At 52.9% G+C, this 17013-nt stretch overlaps 1 protein-coding gene, 4 non-coding genes and 1 pseudogene across 5 annotated transcripts; 5 read left to right on the top strand and 1 right to left on the bottom strand.

The window, feature by feature from the left end:
* Positions 1–696: 696 nt before the first annotated feature.
* On the bottom strand, positions 697–1933 carry LOC143397246 (heterogeneous nuclear ribonucleoproteins A2/B1 pseudogene; annotated as a pseudogene).
* A 2031-nt stretch (positions 1934–3964) lies between these two features.
* Rpl3 (ribosomal protein L3) lies at positions 3965–10142 on the top strand. Its single transcript, XM_076855185.2, has 10 exons — positions 3965–4046; positions 5153–5345; positions 5802–5970; positions 6569–6704; positions 7710–7896; positions 8153–8313; positions 8886–8987; positions 9347–9442; positions 9787–9906; positions 10045–10142. Exons 1-10 carry the CDS (start codon positions 4044–4046, stop codon positions 10087–10089), a joined length of 1212 nt encoding a protein of 403 aa, XP_076711300.1. The 5' UTR covers positions 3965–4043; the 3' UTR covers positions 10090–10142.
* Positions 4505–4568, top strand: LOC143398711 (small nucleolar RNA SNORD43). The gene has a single exon (XR_013091311.1). It is a non-coding gene; the product is annotated as a small nucleolar RNA SNORD43 (small nucleolar RNA).
* LOC143398746 (small nucleolar RNA U82P) lies at positions 6514–6568 on the top strand. The gene has a single exon (XR_013091341.1). It is a non-coding gene; the product is annotated as a small nucleolar RNA U82P (small nucleolar RNA).
* Positions 7955–8047, top strand: LOC143398740 (small nucleolar RNA U83B). The gene has a single exon (XR_013091335.1). It is a non-coding gene; the product is annotated as a small nucleolar RNA U83B (small nucleolar RNA).
* LOC143398741 (small nucleolar RNA U83B) lies at positions 9143–9222 on the top strand. The gene has a single exon (XR_013091336.2). It is a non-coding gene; the product is annotated as a small nucleolar RNA U83B (small nucleolar RNA).
* Positions 10143–17013: the final 6871 nt, after the last annotated feature.

Below are 17013 nucleotides of genomic sequence, written 5' to 3'. Positions count from 1 at the left end.
TGCTCTCTGTGACTTGTCGTCCCTCCCATCTGCAGTTTTGCTTTCCAAGGTTTGTAATCTGCAGTTTGAAAATATTAAATGGAAAATTGCAGAAATAAACAATTAATAAGATCTCGTTGTTGTTGTTTTGGTGCTGGGGATTGAATTCAGAGTGTTGTGTATGTTAAAGCACATGCTTTACCAATAAGGTATATTGCCAGCACTAAAAATTCATAAGTTTTTTAAAATTTTTTTCTTTAGATTTTATTAAATCATAAATGTACAACAGCTTCTTAACTCTACACATGCACTTAAAATTTTTTTTTTTTTTAAAGAGAGAGTGAGAGAGGGGGAGAGAGAGAGAGAATTTTTTTTAATATTTATTTTTTAATTCTCGGCGGACACAACATCTTTGTTTGTATGTGGTGCTGAGGATCGAACCCGGGCCGCGCACACGCCAGGCGAGCGCGCTATGGCTTGAGCCACATCCCCAGCCCCCACTTAAATTTTTTAAAGGAAAATGTTATGTCTTATTACATCATGATCCTGGCTAATAGCTTTTCAAAACTTTGAGAAAAATCTTAAAGTTTTCACATGTCACTTGAAACTTACAAATTTAACATATCAAAGCAGGAATGCTTCTACACTCTTACAAAGACCGCTAGAAAGAAACAACAATTAAAAAGCCAAGAAACTGTCTCAAAGGCTTTTATTATTTTTATTTTTTACAATCCTTCCCCCACAGTAAGGTAACGTTATTAAATAATCTAATCCATTCCCAAAATGGCTCTCTGCATCTGCTCTGGTGTCTTCTGCCATATCATTGCATATTTATGTATGATGAGATAAGAATTTCCTTAACATTGTTATTTTGATAACCTGAAGCTGTTCGGTTACCTTTGGGCTCTCATCCTCTCCTATTTATACAATGAAGCTCAAGGCAAATAGGATGAAGCTCAGTATCGGCTCCTCCCACCAAAACCCTCACTTCCTCCAGGACCATAATTTCCTCTACCACGTGGTCGCCCCATGTTCCTGCCACCCAAGTTTCCACTCTTCATTAGACTATATTTAGAAGGTTGCTGGTTATAGTTTCCAAAATCATTATAACTTCCACTTCCATAATTTCCTCCGCCGTAGTTGTCATAACCACCTCCATAGCCCCCACCCCAGTTTCCATATCCAGATCCTCTACCACCATAGCCTCCTCTTCCTCCTCCATAACCAGGGCTACCTCCCAAATCACCACTTCCAGGTCCTCCTCCAGATCCATTAGAGCTATCCCCAAATCCACGTCCGCTTCCATATCCATCAGATCTTCCTCTAAAGTTGCCTCCTCTTCCACCCCTGGAACTTTGGACTTTTTGCATTTCTTGTCTAGACAAAGCCTTTCTCACTTCTGCATTATGACCATTGATGGTGTGGTATTTTTGCAATACCATTTTGTCCACAGGATCATGGTCATCAAAAGTAACAAAACCAAAGCCTCTTTTCTTTCCAGACTGCCTATCCGTAATTATCTCAATGGTGTCGATTTTCCCATATTCTTCAAAATAATCTCTAAGGTGGTGTTCCTCGGTATTTTCTTTAATTCCGCCAACAAACAGCTTCTTCACAGTCACATGAGCCCCTGATTTTCCAGATTCCTCTCTTGCTACAGCTCGTTTTGGCTCAACCACTCTCCCATCAATGGAATGAGGTCTTGCAGCGATGGCAGCATCAACCTCAGCCTTGGATGAGAAGGTTACAAATCCAAATCCTCTTGATCTTTTGCTTGCAGGATTCCTCGTAACCACACAATCTGTAAGTTTTCCCCATTGCTCGAAGTAGTTTCTTAAATTTTCTTCTGTGGTGTTAAAACTTAAGCCACCAATAAAGAGTTTGCCGGACTGTACCCTTTCTCTCTCCATCGCGAACTCAGTCGCTTCAGCTCGATTTCCCGCAGGCAAGTGAGATAAGAAAGATCTCTGCAAACACGAACTGGACTTGTCCTGGTGCTGTAGTGAGAACTGCCGCTGAAGAGCACCTCCACACAGGACCAGCGCTGCCGCTGCTTTTCTAGAACCTTCCTCTGAATAACTCCAATTTACTTTTATTTATTTATTTATTATTATTTTTTTTATAAAGAATGTCCACGTGTTTCTCCTGCTTTCAATTCTTGATTCACTCAAATTATTAATACAACTTTATAGGTTCATAATGAAGACAATGACAATCTTTTTTTTTTTTTTTTTTTTTTAAGAGAGAGTGAGAGAGGGAGAGAGAATTTCAATATTCATTTGTTTTAGTCTTCAGCGGACACAATATCTTGTGTTTGTATGTGGTGCTGAGGATCGAACCCGGGCAGCATGCATGCCAGGCCGGTGCGCTACTGCTTGAGCCACATCCCCAGCCCCATCCAATTGACTTTTAAAATGGACTTGGTTCTTTCTTTTCTTCTCTCTCCCAGCTCCTCCCTAATCTCTAACCCTCCCTAATCTCGGGGAAATGGGATTCAAAAGTTCATAAGTTTTAAGTGGTCTTTACTATAGTGTATATACAGTATACACACACACACACTTTTTTTTCCCCTGCTATTTACCCAAATAACAAGACTGGGGATTGAACCACCCATGGGGGCTCTACCACTGAACTCAAATCCAAACGCTTTTTATTTTTTGAGACAGGATCTCAATAAGCTGCCCAGGGTGCCCTCAAGCTTGTGATCCTCCTGCACCAGCCTCTGAGGGTGCTCCCCACCTCCTGAAGCAATAGTTGTTCTATTATATTACTTGCCATGGTTGATAATCTCATAACGCTCAATTGATGTTAAACTTTACCAAAGGGGTGTGTGTTTGTGTGTGTATCATGTGTAGATGAAAAACATGGTGTATACAGCATTCAATGCTATCTGCAGCCTCAGACAAGGGAGAGGAATGTCTTGGAATATATCTCCCTCAGATAAAAAGCAACTATAGGGAGTCACATTTCCTTGTAGAAATGCTAATGTCTCAGTCAAGAGTGCAGAGAGGATAGATAACACAGTACACAGTATGTGCATCATATTAACTTTCTTTCTTTTTCCCCTGGGTACTGGGGATTGAACCCAGGGGCACTGGGCTGGCTTTGAACTCGCGATCCTCCTGCCTCGGCCTCCCTCAGCCTCTGCAGTTTAGGATTATAGGCGTGCGCCATCGCGCCTGGCCTCATGTTTCCTTTCGAAAGATCCCCAAAGTGCTGGATTTCAAAACCACTGACTCCAAAGATTTCCAGTAATAGATTGAGGACCTATCAGATGCTGCCTCTCAGGGAAGCTGTGAGGGTTAAATGAGAGAAAGGTTTTCACACCACAGTGGGTGCCAAGGCCGTGCCCAGGATCACGATGCCCGGGTGGGAAGGAGGAGGTCGGGGCACGAGCGAGGCCAGGCGTGGCAGTCTTGGGGGGCAGCCTCGGGGGTAATGCAGAACCCGAGGAAACCTCAGATTCCTGGGAAGATCTGGAGGGCAGGACCCGAGGTCGTGGCGCGGGCTCGGGACGCGGAACCCTGCAGCTGGATACCGGAACGACCCAGGCAGGCTTGAAGGAGCTCACGAAAGCCGTGCAACTAGCTCACCCCATCGAGCTGCTGCTTCAACTCCGAAACAAAATGGCAACAACGCCCATGTGGTTAGGCTTAAAACTGGCTACCACATGTGAAAGAAGCCTACAGTCGGGTTATTCAACCCCAGACGACTACAGCCATTTTTCTCTCTCATCATAAAGTTTGGCTGCTGCAGAACACCGTAGACCTGTCGCAGTCCGCGCGGTCACCCAGCGTTTCAGTATTTTTTAAATAAGTCTGAACTTTTCCGCTCGCCGTAGGGCCGCTAAGTAGATTTTCTTTTTTTTTCCTGAAACATACGTCCTCTCAGAATTTACGCTAGGTGTGGGAAAGCGTGCGTGGAAATGGCGCCCCGTACGTCCCTCCGACCAGACGTCCGCCGCGGGCGCGCGCTCGCACGCCGGAAGGGGCGGAGTCAAGAGGCTCTTTATATATCGTGTACCAAGGCCCAGTCGGCCTCTACCGGCGGGATTTGGCGGCGCGATGGTGAGTTTCCTAATGGCTTCTTTCCTCTTGGCTTCAAAGTCGGCGTGGTGGGATCCGTCGCGCATCGTCGCCATCTCGGCTTGGCCGGTCCCGGGAGCTCGTTCTAGGAGCGCAGGGAACACAGTAGGGACTGCAGTGAGGCCTATTTTTCTGGAAACTTGCGAGGCCTGTGGGGAAGGGAGTTGTGGAGGAATACCCTGGGATTGCGAGTCGGCCACCGAGCGGCCTTGGGGCGGAAGCTGGCCTGGACGGCCACTTGAAGCAGTAGATGGTTTCTGGGCTCCGACCTCGCCAGATTTTAGCGATAGTTGTTATTAATCCTCAAAAGCAATTTGCCGGGCCAGGAGGGTCTTGAGTGGGACCCCCGGTGTTCTGGTAAACGGGGGCCGGCGCATGCGTAAAGGGTCCCTTTGGAAATTCCTTGGTGCAACTTGAAGGCCTCTAGACTCGCCAGAAACCTCACATGATGAACTTACTGACGGGCGGACAGAATCTGTGTGCTGATTGTCATGTTCTGATTTGGCTCTGTGAGTCCTGTTGGCCTACTGTGTACCACGCTGGAGAGTACTATGGTTCCATTATTAGTGCCCAGCTATTGTCCCATGAGTCGGTTCACTGGTGAGAATCTTGGTGACAAATCATCTGTTAACACGGTTTTTAATATTCTAGTTCTCTTAGAGCACATTGGATGGCTTTTTTTCTTGTAAAGATAGTTCCCAATCAACATTCAGAAGGAGGCAGTGTGATGTGGGTGATCCTGGCCTTGCTGGGTGTCTAGTTAACACTCAACATTGTGGGATGAGTGTGCTGGGGCACATTTGTAATCCCAGCCCCTCTGAAGGCTGACACAGGAGGAACAAAAGTTCTAGGGCAGCCTCCTCGTCTTATCGAGACCCTGAGCAACTTTCACCCTTTCTTGGGATAAAAAATGAAAAAGCTGGGGATGTGGCTCACAGTTGGGTTCGATCCCTGGTACCAAAAAAAAAAAAAAAAAGAAACTCATGGTTGAGTATAGGTCAGCAGCTGGGAAGCAGTGAAATGAGAGCTGCCTCTTGTTTGGGTGCCGATATATATATATATATATATATATATTTTTTTTTCCCCAGTCTCACAGGAAGTTCTCCGCTCCCAGACATGGATCCTTAGGCTTCTTGCCTCGAAAGCGTAGCAGCAGGCATCGAGGGAAGGTGAAGAGCTTCCCGAAGGATGACCCTTCAAAGCCTGTCCACCTCACAGCCTTTCTGGGCTACAAGGCTGGCATGACTCACATCGTGCGGGAAGTTGATAGGCCAGGATCCAGTACGTATATGCTACTGTGTTGTCTTAAGTTGGGGGATGGGAATGTTAAATTTTAGGACTGATGTTTAAGTGTACTTATGGAGGCAGGGAATGTGCTGAGTAAATTTGTGAAGAGCCACAGCATAGAGTGTGACCTTTCACTATCAAGGCTGGAATATACACTGCCTTTATTTACACTTGGTTGGCCCATAGCACTAGCTTTTAGCACTTAGTTTATATTGTCTACCCTGAGTAAATTTAGATTTGTTATTACACCCCATTGTACTTGGGACTCTTGTCCAGGCCACAAATTTGTCTGTTCCTAGAGATTGCTTAGGTTTCTAGAGAGAACTGAAGCCGTGTTAGAGTCCTGATGTTGGGTTTAAGTTAAATGTAAACATTTGAAGGAGAAGGTTGTGTGGCCACCTTGTGTGGGCATTCGTGTCAGCTCACTCCTGTCCTATTTTCTGTCTTCAGAGGTGAACAAGAAGGAGGTTGTGGAGGCTGTGACCATAGTGGAGACACCGCCCATGGTGGTTGTAGGCATTGTGGGCTACGTGGAAACCCCTCGAGGCCTCCGAACCTTCAAGACCATCTTTGCTGAGCATATCAGTGATGAGTGCAAAAGGCGCTTCTATAAGAACTGGTAAGAGCCAGAACATGCAGTTCCAGCATTGGGCTGAAGAGCAGGGAAACCCTGTACAGAGCCTGTATTCTAGTGGTGGGAAGTTGTTTCCTTTTTTAAGTTGGCCTCTTGAATAGAACCAAACCTGGAGGTCAACTTTAGCAGCACTGGTTCTTGATCTAAGAACTGGCATCTTAATTCTGGTCAGCCTAGTGCAGTTGGTTGACTGTGTTCCTTTGGCTGTTTGTAACTCCCTGAAATAGGAAAGATAAGGCAGTGGTAGTGTTGGGCTTCTAGCCCTGGCTTAGCACCCTGGTTTCTTAATAGTAACTGAGAATAGTACCTGCTAAGGTAGAGAAAGGGAGCTTTCTGGTACCCTGGAGCAAGAATGGTGCTTTGAATATCTGTGACTTATATTAACCTTGTTGGAACTCTGCTTAGCTCCGCTCGGCTTTGCCCGATGAGCTTCATCCAGGCTCCGCTTGCCAGTGGAAAAGGCTCCTTAGAAGCTGGCAATGAGCCCCATCCCCTGGTGGTGCCAGTATGCCTTCCGCTCACCCCTCAAGGGTGATGAAGGTCTGCGCCCGGCCCCTTCCCCAACTCTCCTCTGCTCCTGAAGGCATAAATCTAAGAAGAAGGCCTTTACCAAATACTGCAAGAAGTGGCAGGATGACATGGGCAAGAAGCAACTGGAGAAGGACTTCAATAGCATGAAGAAATATTGCCAGGTCATCCGCATTATCGCCCACACCCAGGTAAGCATGTGCTGTGTCATCTTGTTGGTGATGTACCTGATCAAGTAAGACTTTATTTTTCATGCTGGGGATTGAACCCTGGGCCTCTTGCATGGTAGGCAAGCATGTAAGGGTTTGAGCTTTCCAAAAAAGTGCTGCTCAGATGTCAGCTCACAAGGGTTTTGTGCCCAACCAGGATTGGTTGAGTTTAAGACTCAGATTCCTTTTGAGGTCCCTTCAAGGACATATGGTATCGACAGGAGGGTCCCCATATGCGTAGGTCTTTCTCTTTCCAGCAGAGGGCACTGTGTCCTCACTGTGAGTGAGGAAACCATACCTCATTTGGGAAAATCCCTTTCAAATTTGTTGACCCAACTGGTTAAGTTAGTTGTGGAATGCTGCATTGATGTGAACTGAGTGGGTCCTTTGTTGGCTTGGTAAAATAGGCACCTCTTGTCTGGTGCAGTCCTAGCTTCAGGGCCTCTATAGCCCTTTGAGGTTAGAGATCACTAGATGGGTGAATGGATGGACAGTAGAGGTTGTTTTTTGTTTTTTTTAAAACTGGGATTGAACCAGAAGACGACCACGGAGCCACATCCCCAGCGTCTTGGCTAAGTTCCCCAGGCTGACCTTGAACATGGGATCTCCTACCTTAAGGAGTAGCTAGGATTATAGGAATGTGAGGCCAAGCTTAGCTGGGATACAGGATAAGCACCTTTGCCAGCAACCCTCAGCTTGTGCTTCGGTGCATTTTTTTCTAATCCTTAACATTTTGTGTAGGTTTTTTGTTTGTTTTTTTGGCACTGGGGATGGAACCCAGGGCCTTGAGCACTAGCCAGCTACTGAGCCACACCCCTGCTGTCTGCTCTTTACCAGGCCTTCCTGTCCAAATCAACTTTGTTAGTAGAGCAAGGGTAGATGAACTGGATAAAAAGACAGTAATGGGGACAGGGCTGTCTCAGCCTCCGTTGATCTACTACCAGAGGGACTCCAATCCTGAGCTGAGCTGTGCCTGCTCTTTCCTAGATGCGGCTGCTTCCTCTGCGCCAGAAGAAAGCCCACCTGATGGAGATCCAGGTGAATGGAGGCACCGTGGCTGAGAAACTGGACTGGGCCCGGGAGAGACTAGAGCAGCAGGTCCCTGTGAACCAGGTGTTTGGGCAGGATGAGATGATTGACGTCATAGGAGTGACCAAGGGCAAAGGCTACAAAGGTAAGCTGTGCAGAGGCTCACGTTGTGCTGATCCTGGGGGGAGGTGGCGTCAGGCCCAGCTGTTCTGTGATGAAGCCTGGAATGTGCGCTGGGTACAGCGCCCGAGTCAGACTGAGGAACCATTCCCTGTTGCCTTCCTTCTGAGAACAGCCCTGTGGTCAGCCTGGCTGGGGTTCTGCCCTTGGGCACTCCCAGCAGGAAAGGGCCAGTGGTGTGAGTGCCAGGCCTCTGGTGCAGCAGTGCTTGTTCTCCCCAGGGGTCACCAGTCGCTGGCACACCAAGAAGCTTCCCCGCAAGACCCACCGAGGGCTGCGTAAGGTCGCCTGTATTGGAGCCTGGCATCCTGCCCGTGTGGCCTTCTCTGTGGCTCGGGCTGGCCAGAAAGGCTACCATCACCGCACGGAGATCAATAAGAAGGTGAGAAACCCTGAGGGGCTGTAGTCACTGGTTGGGTGGCAGCCTGTGTTGTGTCAATGGGCCTCAGATCTTCACTGGTCTTGGATGGTTCTGGTTCTTAGGGGTCAGGGTAATTGCAGGATGCCATCAGGTGGTTCCAGGAAGGACGACTCTTGGTGTGATGCAGTGGCCCTCTGTTTATAGGCCTGTCCTGGGCACCTGGGCATTTTTTTCTAGTAGTGTCCTTTTGTTTGGGATAGGGCCTGAGTCGGGGGTGCTTGGTGCTTGACTACTGAGCTACATACATCCCCAGTCTTCTGAGACAGGTTCTCACCAAGTTGCTGAGACTTCTTTGGACTTTAGATCCTCCTGCCTGAGCTTTATAGATGAATATGAATACAGTACCTTTATTTTATTATTTTTATATGGTGCTGAGGATCACATCCAATGTTTCACATGTGCTGAGCAAGTGCTCTAACCTTGCCCCTAGTGATTTTTTTTTTTTTTGCGGAGGGGCGACTCCCCCTTGACACCCCACCCCGAGGCACTCAGACCTGTCTTCCCAGGTGCTGATCCTCACACATCTCTTTCAGATCTATAAGATTGGCCAGGGCTACCTCATCAAGGATGGCAAACTAATCAAGAATAATGCTTCCACTGACTACGACCTGTCTGACAAGAGCATCAACCCTCTGGTGAGTGCTGGACTGACTCCACCTGCAAAGATTCCCTGGTAACCTGTGGAGCTGCCCAGGCCTTGGCTGTGGGGTGAGGGGCCTGCACAGCACCCTGTTGTGTGCCTTGGAAGTCATGTGTGTAGGCCCTCTAGATGGGGCTGGCTAAAAAGGTAGGGGTTCAGGCCTAGAATGTGTACCGGGTGCTGGAGTCAGACAAGGAACCATTCCCTGTTGCCTTCCTTCTGAGAAACCCTGCAGTCAGATGGCCAGGGACAACCTGACCCCAAAGGTCTGCCATATCTGCAGAGCTCACAGGTCTGCAGACCAGCTGCCTCTATGCTTAATCTGCTGACCCCGTGGCCTTGCTTTTTCCCCAGGGTGGTTTTGTCCACTATGGTGAAGTGACCAATGACTTCGTCATGCTGAAAGGCTGTGTGGTGGGGACCAAGAAGCGGGTGCTCACTCTCCGCAAGGTAAGACTGGGTGACCTCCCGCATCCTTTCAGGATCTCCCCCCTATGGAGAATCACAGGCTCAGCCTTTGGTGCTGAGCCAGGGTGGGAGGGTTGAGGAAGGGGAGGGCGTAGGTTTCCCTTTGACACCAGCTTTGAAGTCTGGAGGAGGAAATTCCTAGTCTGGCTAGTTGGGCTCCTGTGTTCATGGGTCATCCTGCTCTCAGTCTTCTTGCTCCTCTGCCTGATGGGACAGGTTCAGAGCTTGAGCCACTAGATGGTGCTGTCTGGGTTCTTGGCCTCAGTGGGCCTTGAGCTGAGATGCTGGGGATTCTCTAAGTCACAGCCCCCTCCCTCTTGCCACAGTCCTTGCTGGTACAGACCAAACGGCGCGCTCTGGAGAAGATTGACCTTAAGTTCATCGACACCACCTCCAAGTTTGGCCATGGCCGCTTCCAGACTATGGAGGAGAAGAAAGCATTCATGGTGAGCCCTTTTGCCAGCTACCTCCCTCTGGGGTTAGGGGCTCTGGTGGCCCATCCTGGGTGCTCCCCTCCTCCGTCCCCTAGGGAGTGCTTACTCCTGCCGCCGCCTGCTTCATCTCTGGCCTTCCTGTCTCCACAGGGACCACTTAAGAAAGACCGCATTGCCAAGGAGGAAGGTGCTTGATGTCTGGATCCTGAGCAACTGGCTGTGGCCAAAATAAAGCCTTCTTAGTGACATTTGCCTCTGTTTTTTTCTTGGGAGTAGCGAGGCCTCAGAGACAGAGGCCTTGTGTGCACAGTGGCCAGAGGGGTTTCTGCCCCTCTCTCTGGGGCTTTGGTTGGCTCTGACCTTCTGCCCACCTGGCCCCATCTCTGGAGCAGACAAGATGTGAGGGAAGCTAAGGCCACACCTGGGAAAGCCAGCCTGTGTGTGTGTGTGGGGGGGGAGTGCTTTGTGTCAATGTTTGTCACCAGGGTGAGGCAGCTGAGCCTTAGCTATAGAAATTGTTCTGTTTGCACAGCTTGGGTGATGCCAGGGCTTTGGAGAGGGAAGGAGCACTTGATGTTCTCCTGCCTGAGGCAAAACAAGGTCCATCCAGTGCACAGTGATCCTGCTAATCCACGCAGGGCGTCTTCCAGTTGTGGCTTGCTCAGGTTCCTTATCCAAGACATGGCAGTGGGAGAGGCCATGTCACACAGGAGTGGTGCCTCATGGCTTCTGGAGTAATTAGAAGGGTTCAATACAGGCATGATGTGGCCTAGAGGTGCAGCAACACCCAGGTCCTTAAAAGTGACCATTCTGGGCTGAGGTCTTTCCCTTTGGGACAGACCCTGATGTTATAGCTGGGTTTTGGATTGAGTGCCACCTCTACCCCTTGTAGGAGCTTGCCCCCCAGATTATGAGCCATTTATGTGTTAACAGGGATTCCTACCTTTCTCTGCACAGCTCAGCCCCACTTACTTGAGTCCTGGTAGCTCTCAAATCAGGTGGCCTTCAGGCTAAACCCCCATTACATTACATTAAGTGCTGAGACCTGTGAACTGCAGGCAGCCTAGTGGGTGACCTATGGGTGGGGAGCAGGCTGCAGGTGGCTCTACCTGAGGTTCTGGTACCCTGGGAGCCCAGTGGTGGGTGAGAGTCCTAGCTGTCGCTGCACTTAAGTCTTTGGCCGCCAGGGGGAACCCCTCAGTTGTGCTGCAGGTATGGGGGGCGGTAGGATCTCATCCCACAGTCCAGGAACTTGACTGCACAGCAAAGGGTGTTGGGCTCCAGGCCCTAGGTCACCAGTACCTTGGGTTGCAGAGTTTGGCAAGAAACTGTCCAAGGCTAGGGCCTTTCCTCTGGGTCCTCTGGGTCTTCCTGGCTCAGCCAGGCCTGCTGGGGATGTGGCAGGACCCCTTCCCACTGCGGCCACCCTTGGCTTCTGGAACCTCCTTTCCTGCTTGGGGAGGGAAGGCTTTGCTGGTCTGGGGCACTGTAGCTGCTCCTCGTCCCCTGCCCAGGGCTAGGTGTCCAGTTGTGGTTATGTCTGGATGGGGATGTGGGGTCCTGAGAACAAAGACCCCTAGGGTGGCTTGAGGGCACTTGCAGGCCGTCAGTGGAGGCTGCCACCCCGCAGGTACACCTGTCCAAGTTACAGGGTGCCTTTGGCAGCCTTGGTGAGCAGGGCAGGGCCCTCACTACTGACCATCCCCACATCCCTTCCTTAACCCCCCCCCCCTTGGGGTGACTGTGGTCACATTCCACAGCAGTTCCAAGCCTAGGTCTCCTCAAGTCCCAGCTTCTGGAAGGCAGGCCTTCTGCCAGGATGGTTCCTCTGAAGGGACCCCAAGTTCTGCTGTCCAGCTGGGGCTGTGAAGGCCAAGTGCAGAGCGCTGGCTCCGCCTGGTGGGGCACAGGGTTTTGTTTTTGTGATGCACAGTCTGCTGTCTGGACATGGCAGGGACCTCCAGCTTCCCAGGGGCCTCTGTTCCACTCCGGGAGGCAGATGATGAACAATAAAGGGGGTGGGTGGCTTTAGAAGACATAAACTGTGAAGTAACAGGACACTGGGATGCAAAGGAGGAAGGCCTGGGCCTGGGGGGCCGGGGGATCTAGCCTGCGAAGCTCTGTGGGGACAACACCCAGGCGAGGAGCAGCACAAAGGCCCTGGGGCAGGATGAGGCCTCCCTGACCTCAGAGCTCCAGGAGGGGGAGCGCCCTGGCCTCGGAGCTCTGCCTGCTTGGGGAATAGAATGGGCCCTGGGCAGGTCGGGCCTGCAGCAGTCCCTGGGACTAGTGGGTGGGTCGTTGGCTCCTGTGCCTTGCACCTCCAGGTGGCATGGCATGCACTTCCTGTCACGCTCTGAACTCCCAGACCTGCCTCTGGAATCTGTGGCGACAGAACACAGTCTCATTCCAATCCCCCTGAAAAGGAAAAAAAACAAAAAACCTGCTGGGAATTTCTGAGCAAGTGGGGACAGGGAGGTGGTGGCAGGAGCCGCCATTGCCTTAAAAGGTGCGGCAGAGCCAGAGTCTGCAGAGCTCACAGGGGACGGCCCCGGGGGCAGAGCCGAGGCCAGCTGGCCGCACCTGGTGGCTCACCCCTAAGTGCTCCCAACCTGGAGCTTGGTGAGGCCTTGCCAGGGCAGTCGGCCGTCCCCTGCTCCATGGCTCTCGGCAGGCAGCTGCTCGTCAGAGGCCTCTGTGGGTCCCCGGCCCTGCCTCCCTGTCCTTCAGGCAATGCCCCCCAACTGCCCACCCACCCAGTATCACAGTCCCTTCCTAAGCCCAGTCTCTGGTCAGCTTCCAGGAGCCCAAACAGCTTCCCCTTCCCTTCAGGAGCAGGCCCAGCAGCCCAGGCTGGACCATGGAGAGGAAGCCCCCAAACCCAGGGGAGGCAGGACAGGAGCACCCACAGGCTCTCCGGAGTACAGTTGGGGGGAAGCATCCAGAACCTTCCAGGGCCCAGCCTCACGCTGACTGAGGCCGCTCTAGGGACAGGCGGTCCTAGCTGTGAATGGCGTGTCTGCAGCAGGCACCGAGACTGCAGGGTTGTCCCTCGGGCAGGTTCTACCGTGCAGCTTGCCGGGAAGAAGCTGAGGCTGAGGGAAGGCAGTTAACTCGCCCGAGGTGCAGCGTCTCACCCCCACCTGTACCATGAGGGGACAGAAGGCATATCTTGACTCATTTATTGAACACCTACTATGTGCCATGCCTCATGCTAGACTCAGAGTTGTCTCATCAATCCCATGACCGCCATTCCCACTTCACAGGTGGAGTGAGGCCTGGCTGGTCCAGAGACAACCCCTAGATCACAGTAGGCTCCTTAGGTGCTCCTTCTCACTGAATGAGCCCAACAGTCCACAGGAGGAAACTGAGGCACAGAGATGAAGCATGGTTCCCTCAGGGCAGACTGCAGGAGAGGGAGGCCAGGATTCGAATCCAGGCTCCGAGCACCCCCGGCTCCACCCTCCCTGGAGAGCCTGAGGGAGGGGTGCCCGCAGCACCCTGTGTTCTCTGCCCCTGTCTCAGGACACCTCACGGCCCCTGCTTTCTCCTCAGAAGGGGGTGCAGGGCTGCTTCCCTGGCCCTCCCCGCCAAGTCCCCCTCGGCCAGGCAGGGGAGAAGGCTGTGAGCCAAGGCGCTAAAGATAGCCGCTGGCCACTTCCCCATCCCGTTGGCCACCACCTCAGAGCCAGTGGCCACCCCAGAAGGCCTCCACCCAGACATCCGCACCCAGCCAGACTGCAGAGCCTGGTCACCCAGCCCAGGGCAGAGCGCAGGGGCCCAGGTGGTGGTCACGATGGTGACTGTCCCTGAGCCTTGCCACAACCTCAGGCTTGGGCCAGGCAGGGTCCCTCGTCCCACGAGGCCCCTCCACCGAGGTCTGAGCTCAGAGAGGCACCGGCTCCTGTGAGCACACGGCTCCAGAGACACCCAACGTCAGCAGGACCCCCGTTTCCACCACGGCCCAGAGCCTGGGGACACACCAGCCTGGGGACACACCAGCCTGGGGACACCCGGGCCCGTCAGGACACCATGCCCACGCTGTGGCAGACGCATATACCAGGGAAGCTGGTTCACCTCCCACCAGGGCCTTTCCTCCCGAGGGGGCTATTGGACACCTACCAGCACACTGCTGGCCCCACCTCCAGCCCCCACTGGGGCAGCACAGTAGCCGGTGGAGGTCACCCATCATCCCTGGAGGTCAGTGTTCGGGGGCACAGAGCAGGGGCTGGGAGGGCAGCCCGAGGATCTGGAGGGACAGACAGGCCCCCTGACACCGTCCTCTAAGCGCCCATGTGTGCCCCTCGTCCAGAGCAGGGCCCTCCCTGGCCCGGCGGCCTCCCTGGCTGCACCGCACATTCGATGACTCATGTCAGCAACGTTTATGAAGCACCTACTATGCGACCGGCCTCGGCCCATCTGCCTCCCAGCTCACCCCAGGCTGCTGTGCCTCGGCCACACAGACAGCAGATGGCCCGCCAGGCTGTGCCGCGAGGACCTGTCGGCAGTCCTGGCCCGGAGTGTGGGAGAGAGCTGGCCAGGGCTGGAGGGCTCAGTCTCCTCCTAGCTCCAAACTCCCGCTCTCAGGGCTGAGCTCGTGGTTGATTAATGAATTGTGTGATGTTTGGGCCCTGCTGGGCCTCCAACCCAGGGCCCAGGGCCGTGCTGGAGATTAAGTGGCGGATAGCTACAGCATCTCTGATCTGAAGTGCTGGGGCCTAGGGGTGTCTGTCTCAGATTTGGGAGTTTTTCAGATTTTTGAATATTTGCATAGACTAGTAACCAGAAAGATTGAGATTTCCTAATTCCCAAATCCAAAGTGCCCAAACTGGGAGGCTGAGGCAGGAGGCAGAAGTTGAAGGCCAGCCTGGGCAACTTGGTGAGGCCCTAAGCAACTTGGTGAGAGCCTGTCTCAAAATAAAAATAAAATAGGGGCCGGGGGTGGGGCTCGGTGGCAGAGCACTTGCCTAGCACGTGTGAGGCACTGGGTTCGATCCTCAGCGCCATATTAAAGAAATAACTAAACAAATGATATAAAGACATGGTGTCCTCCTACAAACTACCAAAAAAAAAAAAAAAAAATTTAAAAACCCCAAAGGCATAAATAAATAAATAAAATTAAAAATAAATAAATAAAAACTGAAAAGCGTGGTGCTGTAGCGCAGTGGTAAAGCACCCCGGGGTTCAATCCCCAGCACTAAGAAAAGAAAAAGAAAAATCAGGAGCTTTCACATGAAACTCAAATGTCCGTCTTCCCGCGAGCTGGGGCGACGGCCTGGAGCTGTGCTGCTGCTGCCCTTCACCCGGGCACCTCCCTCCGACCTGCAGGCTGTCCTCCCACCTGAGTGCTGTGGTCCCAGAGGTCAGCAGGGTCCAGCACAAAGTAGGTGCTCACCGAGGGACAGGGGGGTGGGGGCAAAGGCAGGGCAGAGGGATGAGCGTGGGTCCCTGGGCGTCCCCTGAACCCGCCCCGTGAGCTTGTGTTACGCGGGGCCTCGGCCTCAGGAGCTGGCCGGCTCTTATCTTTGAAAGCCTGATCCACGGCACCGTTCCAGGAAGGATCCGGAAGGTCCCGGACGCCAGAAGTGATACAGGACAGCGCGGCCTCCCGGGCCTGGGAGCTTCATCCTGGGACAGACCAAGGTGGAGCCTCCTGTGCCCCACAGGAGGGACCAAGGACCTCCCCTCACCCCTACCGTGTCACCAAGCAAAAGAGCAGGCCACAGGGAGACACCCGGGACATGGAGAGACCTTCCCACGTCCTTTGGTTTGTGGGAACTATTGCATGATCCCCTCAGGACACCCTGGATACGGTGGGGCGCACCTGAAGTCCCAGCTACGGGGAGGCTGGGGCCAGAGGACCCCGAGCCCAGGAATTCAAGGTCAGCCCGAGCAGCCGAGGGACACCTGTCTCAAGGTGAAAAGTTTAAAAGAGGGAAGAAAATACGCAAAGGGTCAACCCGAGGGCTGTGGGGTATGGACAGCGGCCAGGCTGGGCGGGGGAGGGAGGGGAGAGGGGAGGGTCAGGAGGCAGGGGCCAGTGCCCGGAGCTGGTGCCTTTCCTTCTCTTCTGGAGCGGGCGTCCCTACCCTGCTAGCCTCCTGACCTGGCTTCAGTCGCCTCCTCTTGGAAGCCTCTCCAGGCTCCTGTGCCAAGGTCCCCTGATGTGGCCTTTCGCCCTCTGCCTTTCCCTGTCCCCAACACCACTTTTGCTGCTTTCAGCTCCGTGACCATCTTCCCGGCCACAGGAGATCTTCTTGAGCCAGGTTAGCATCTGTCCTGCTCTTCTGACCGCCTGCTCTAGCACAGTGCGGAGCACATGGTCACCGTTCAAGACACATTTATTGCCTATAATCCCAGCAGCTCAGGAGGCTGAGGCAGGAGGATCAAAAGTTGGAGGCCAGCCTTGGCAACTTACAGGGCCCTAAGCAACTTAGTGAGATCCTGCATCAAAATTTAAAAAATGGGCTGGGGCCAGGCGTAGTGGCTCAGGAGGCTGAGGCAGGAGGAACATGAGTTCACAGTCAGCCTCCGCAAAAGTGAGGCGCTCAGCCACTCAGTGAGACCCTGTCTCTAAATGAAATACAAAATAGGGCTGGGGATGTGGCTCGGTGGTCGAGCATCCCTGGGGTCTGACCCGGGACTGCAGGAAGAGTAGTTCCTGTTGGAAGACCCATCAGCCCAAGGAGTGAGGCAGGGTGAGTGCTGTGTCTGCCCAGGGTGACCCAGGGGCCTCGGCAGTGTGGCTGTGGTGCGGCTGCAGTGCCACCCTCTCTGGCCTCCTGGCTGGCCCCTTCACCTCTGCTCTGGACCCCACATCTTTTCACCCAGCCGCCAGCACCCGCGTCAGAGCCGGGCACAGCGGTGTGTGCCTGTCATCCCGGCTCCTTGGGAGGCTGGGTAACCTCAAGTTCGAGGCCAGCCTGGGCACTCTGGCGAGATCCTGTCCCCAGACAGAAAATAAGAAAGGGCTGGATGCAGCTCGGGACAGAGCCCTGGCTCAGCCTGGCCCAACCCTGGGTTCCATGCCCAGCAAAGCAAATTCCAGAACCAGGGCAAACTGTTTCCCTCCTCTGCTCCCAGCCCTGCAGAGCGTCTGCTGGATGCAGAGCAAAGGCC

This window comes from Callospermophilus lateralis, chromosome 4 (genome assembly GCF_048772815.1).
Source record: "Callospermophilus lateralis isolate mCalLat2 chromosome 4, mCalLat2.hap1, whole genome shotgun sequence".
Taxonomy (NCBI): domain Eukaryota; kingdom Metazoa; phylum Chordata; class Mammalia; order Rodentia; family Sciuridae; genus Callospermophilus; species Callospermophilus lateralis.
Note: the sequence above shows the minus strand (reverse complement) of the source record. Positions and strands in the feature narration are given on the sequence as shown.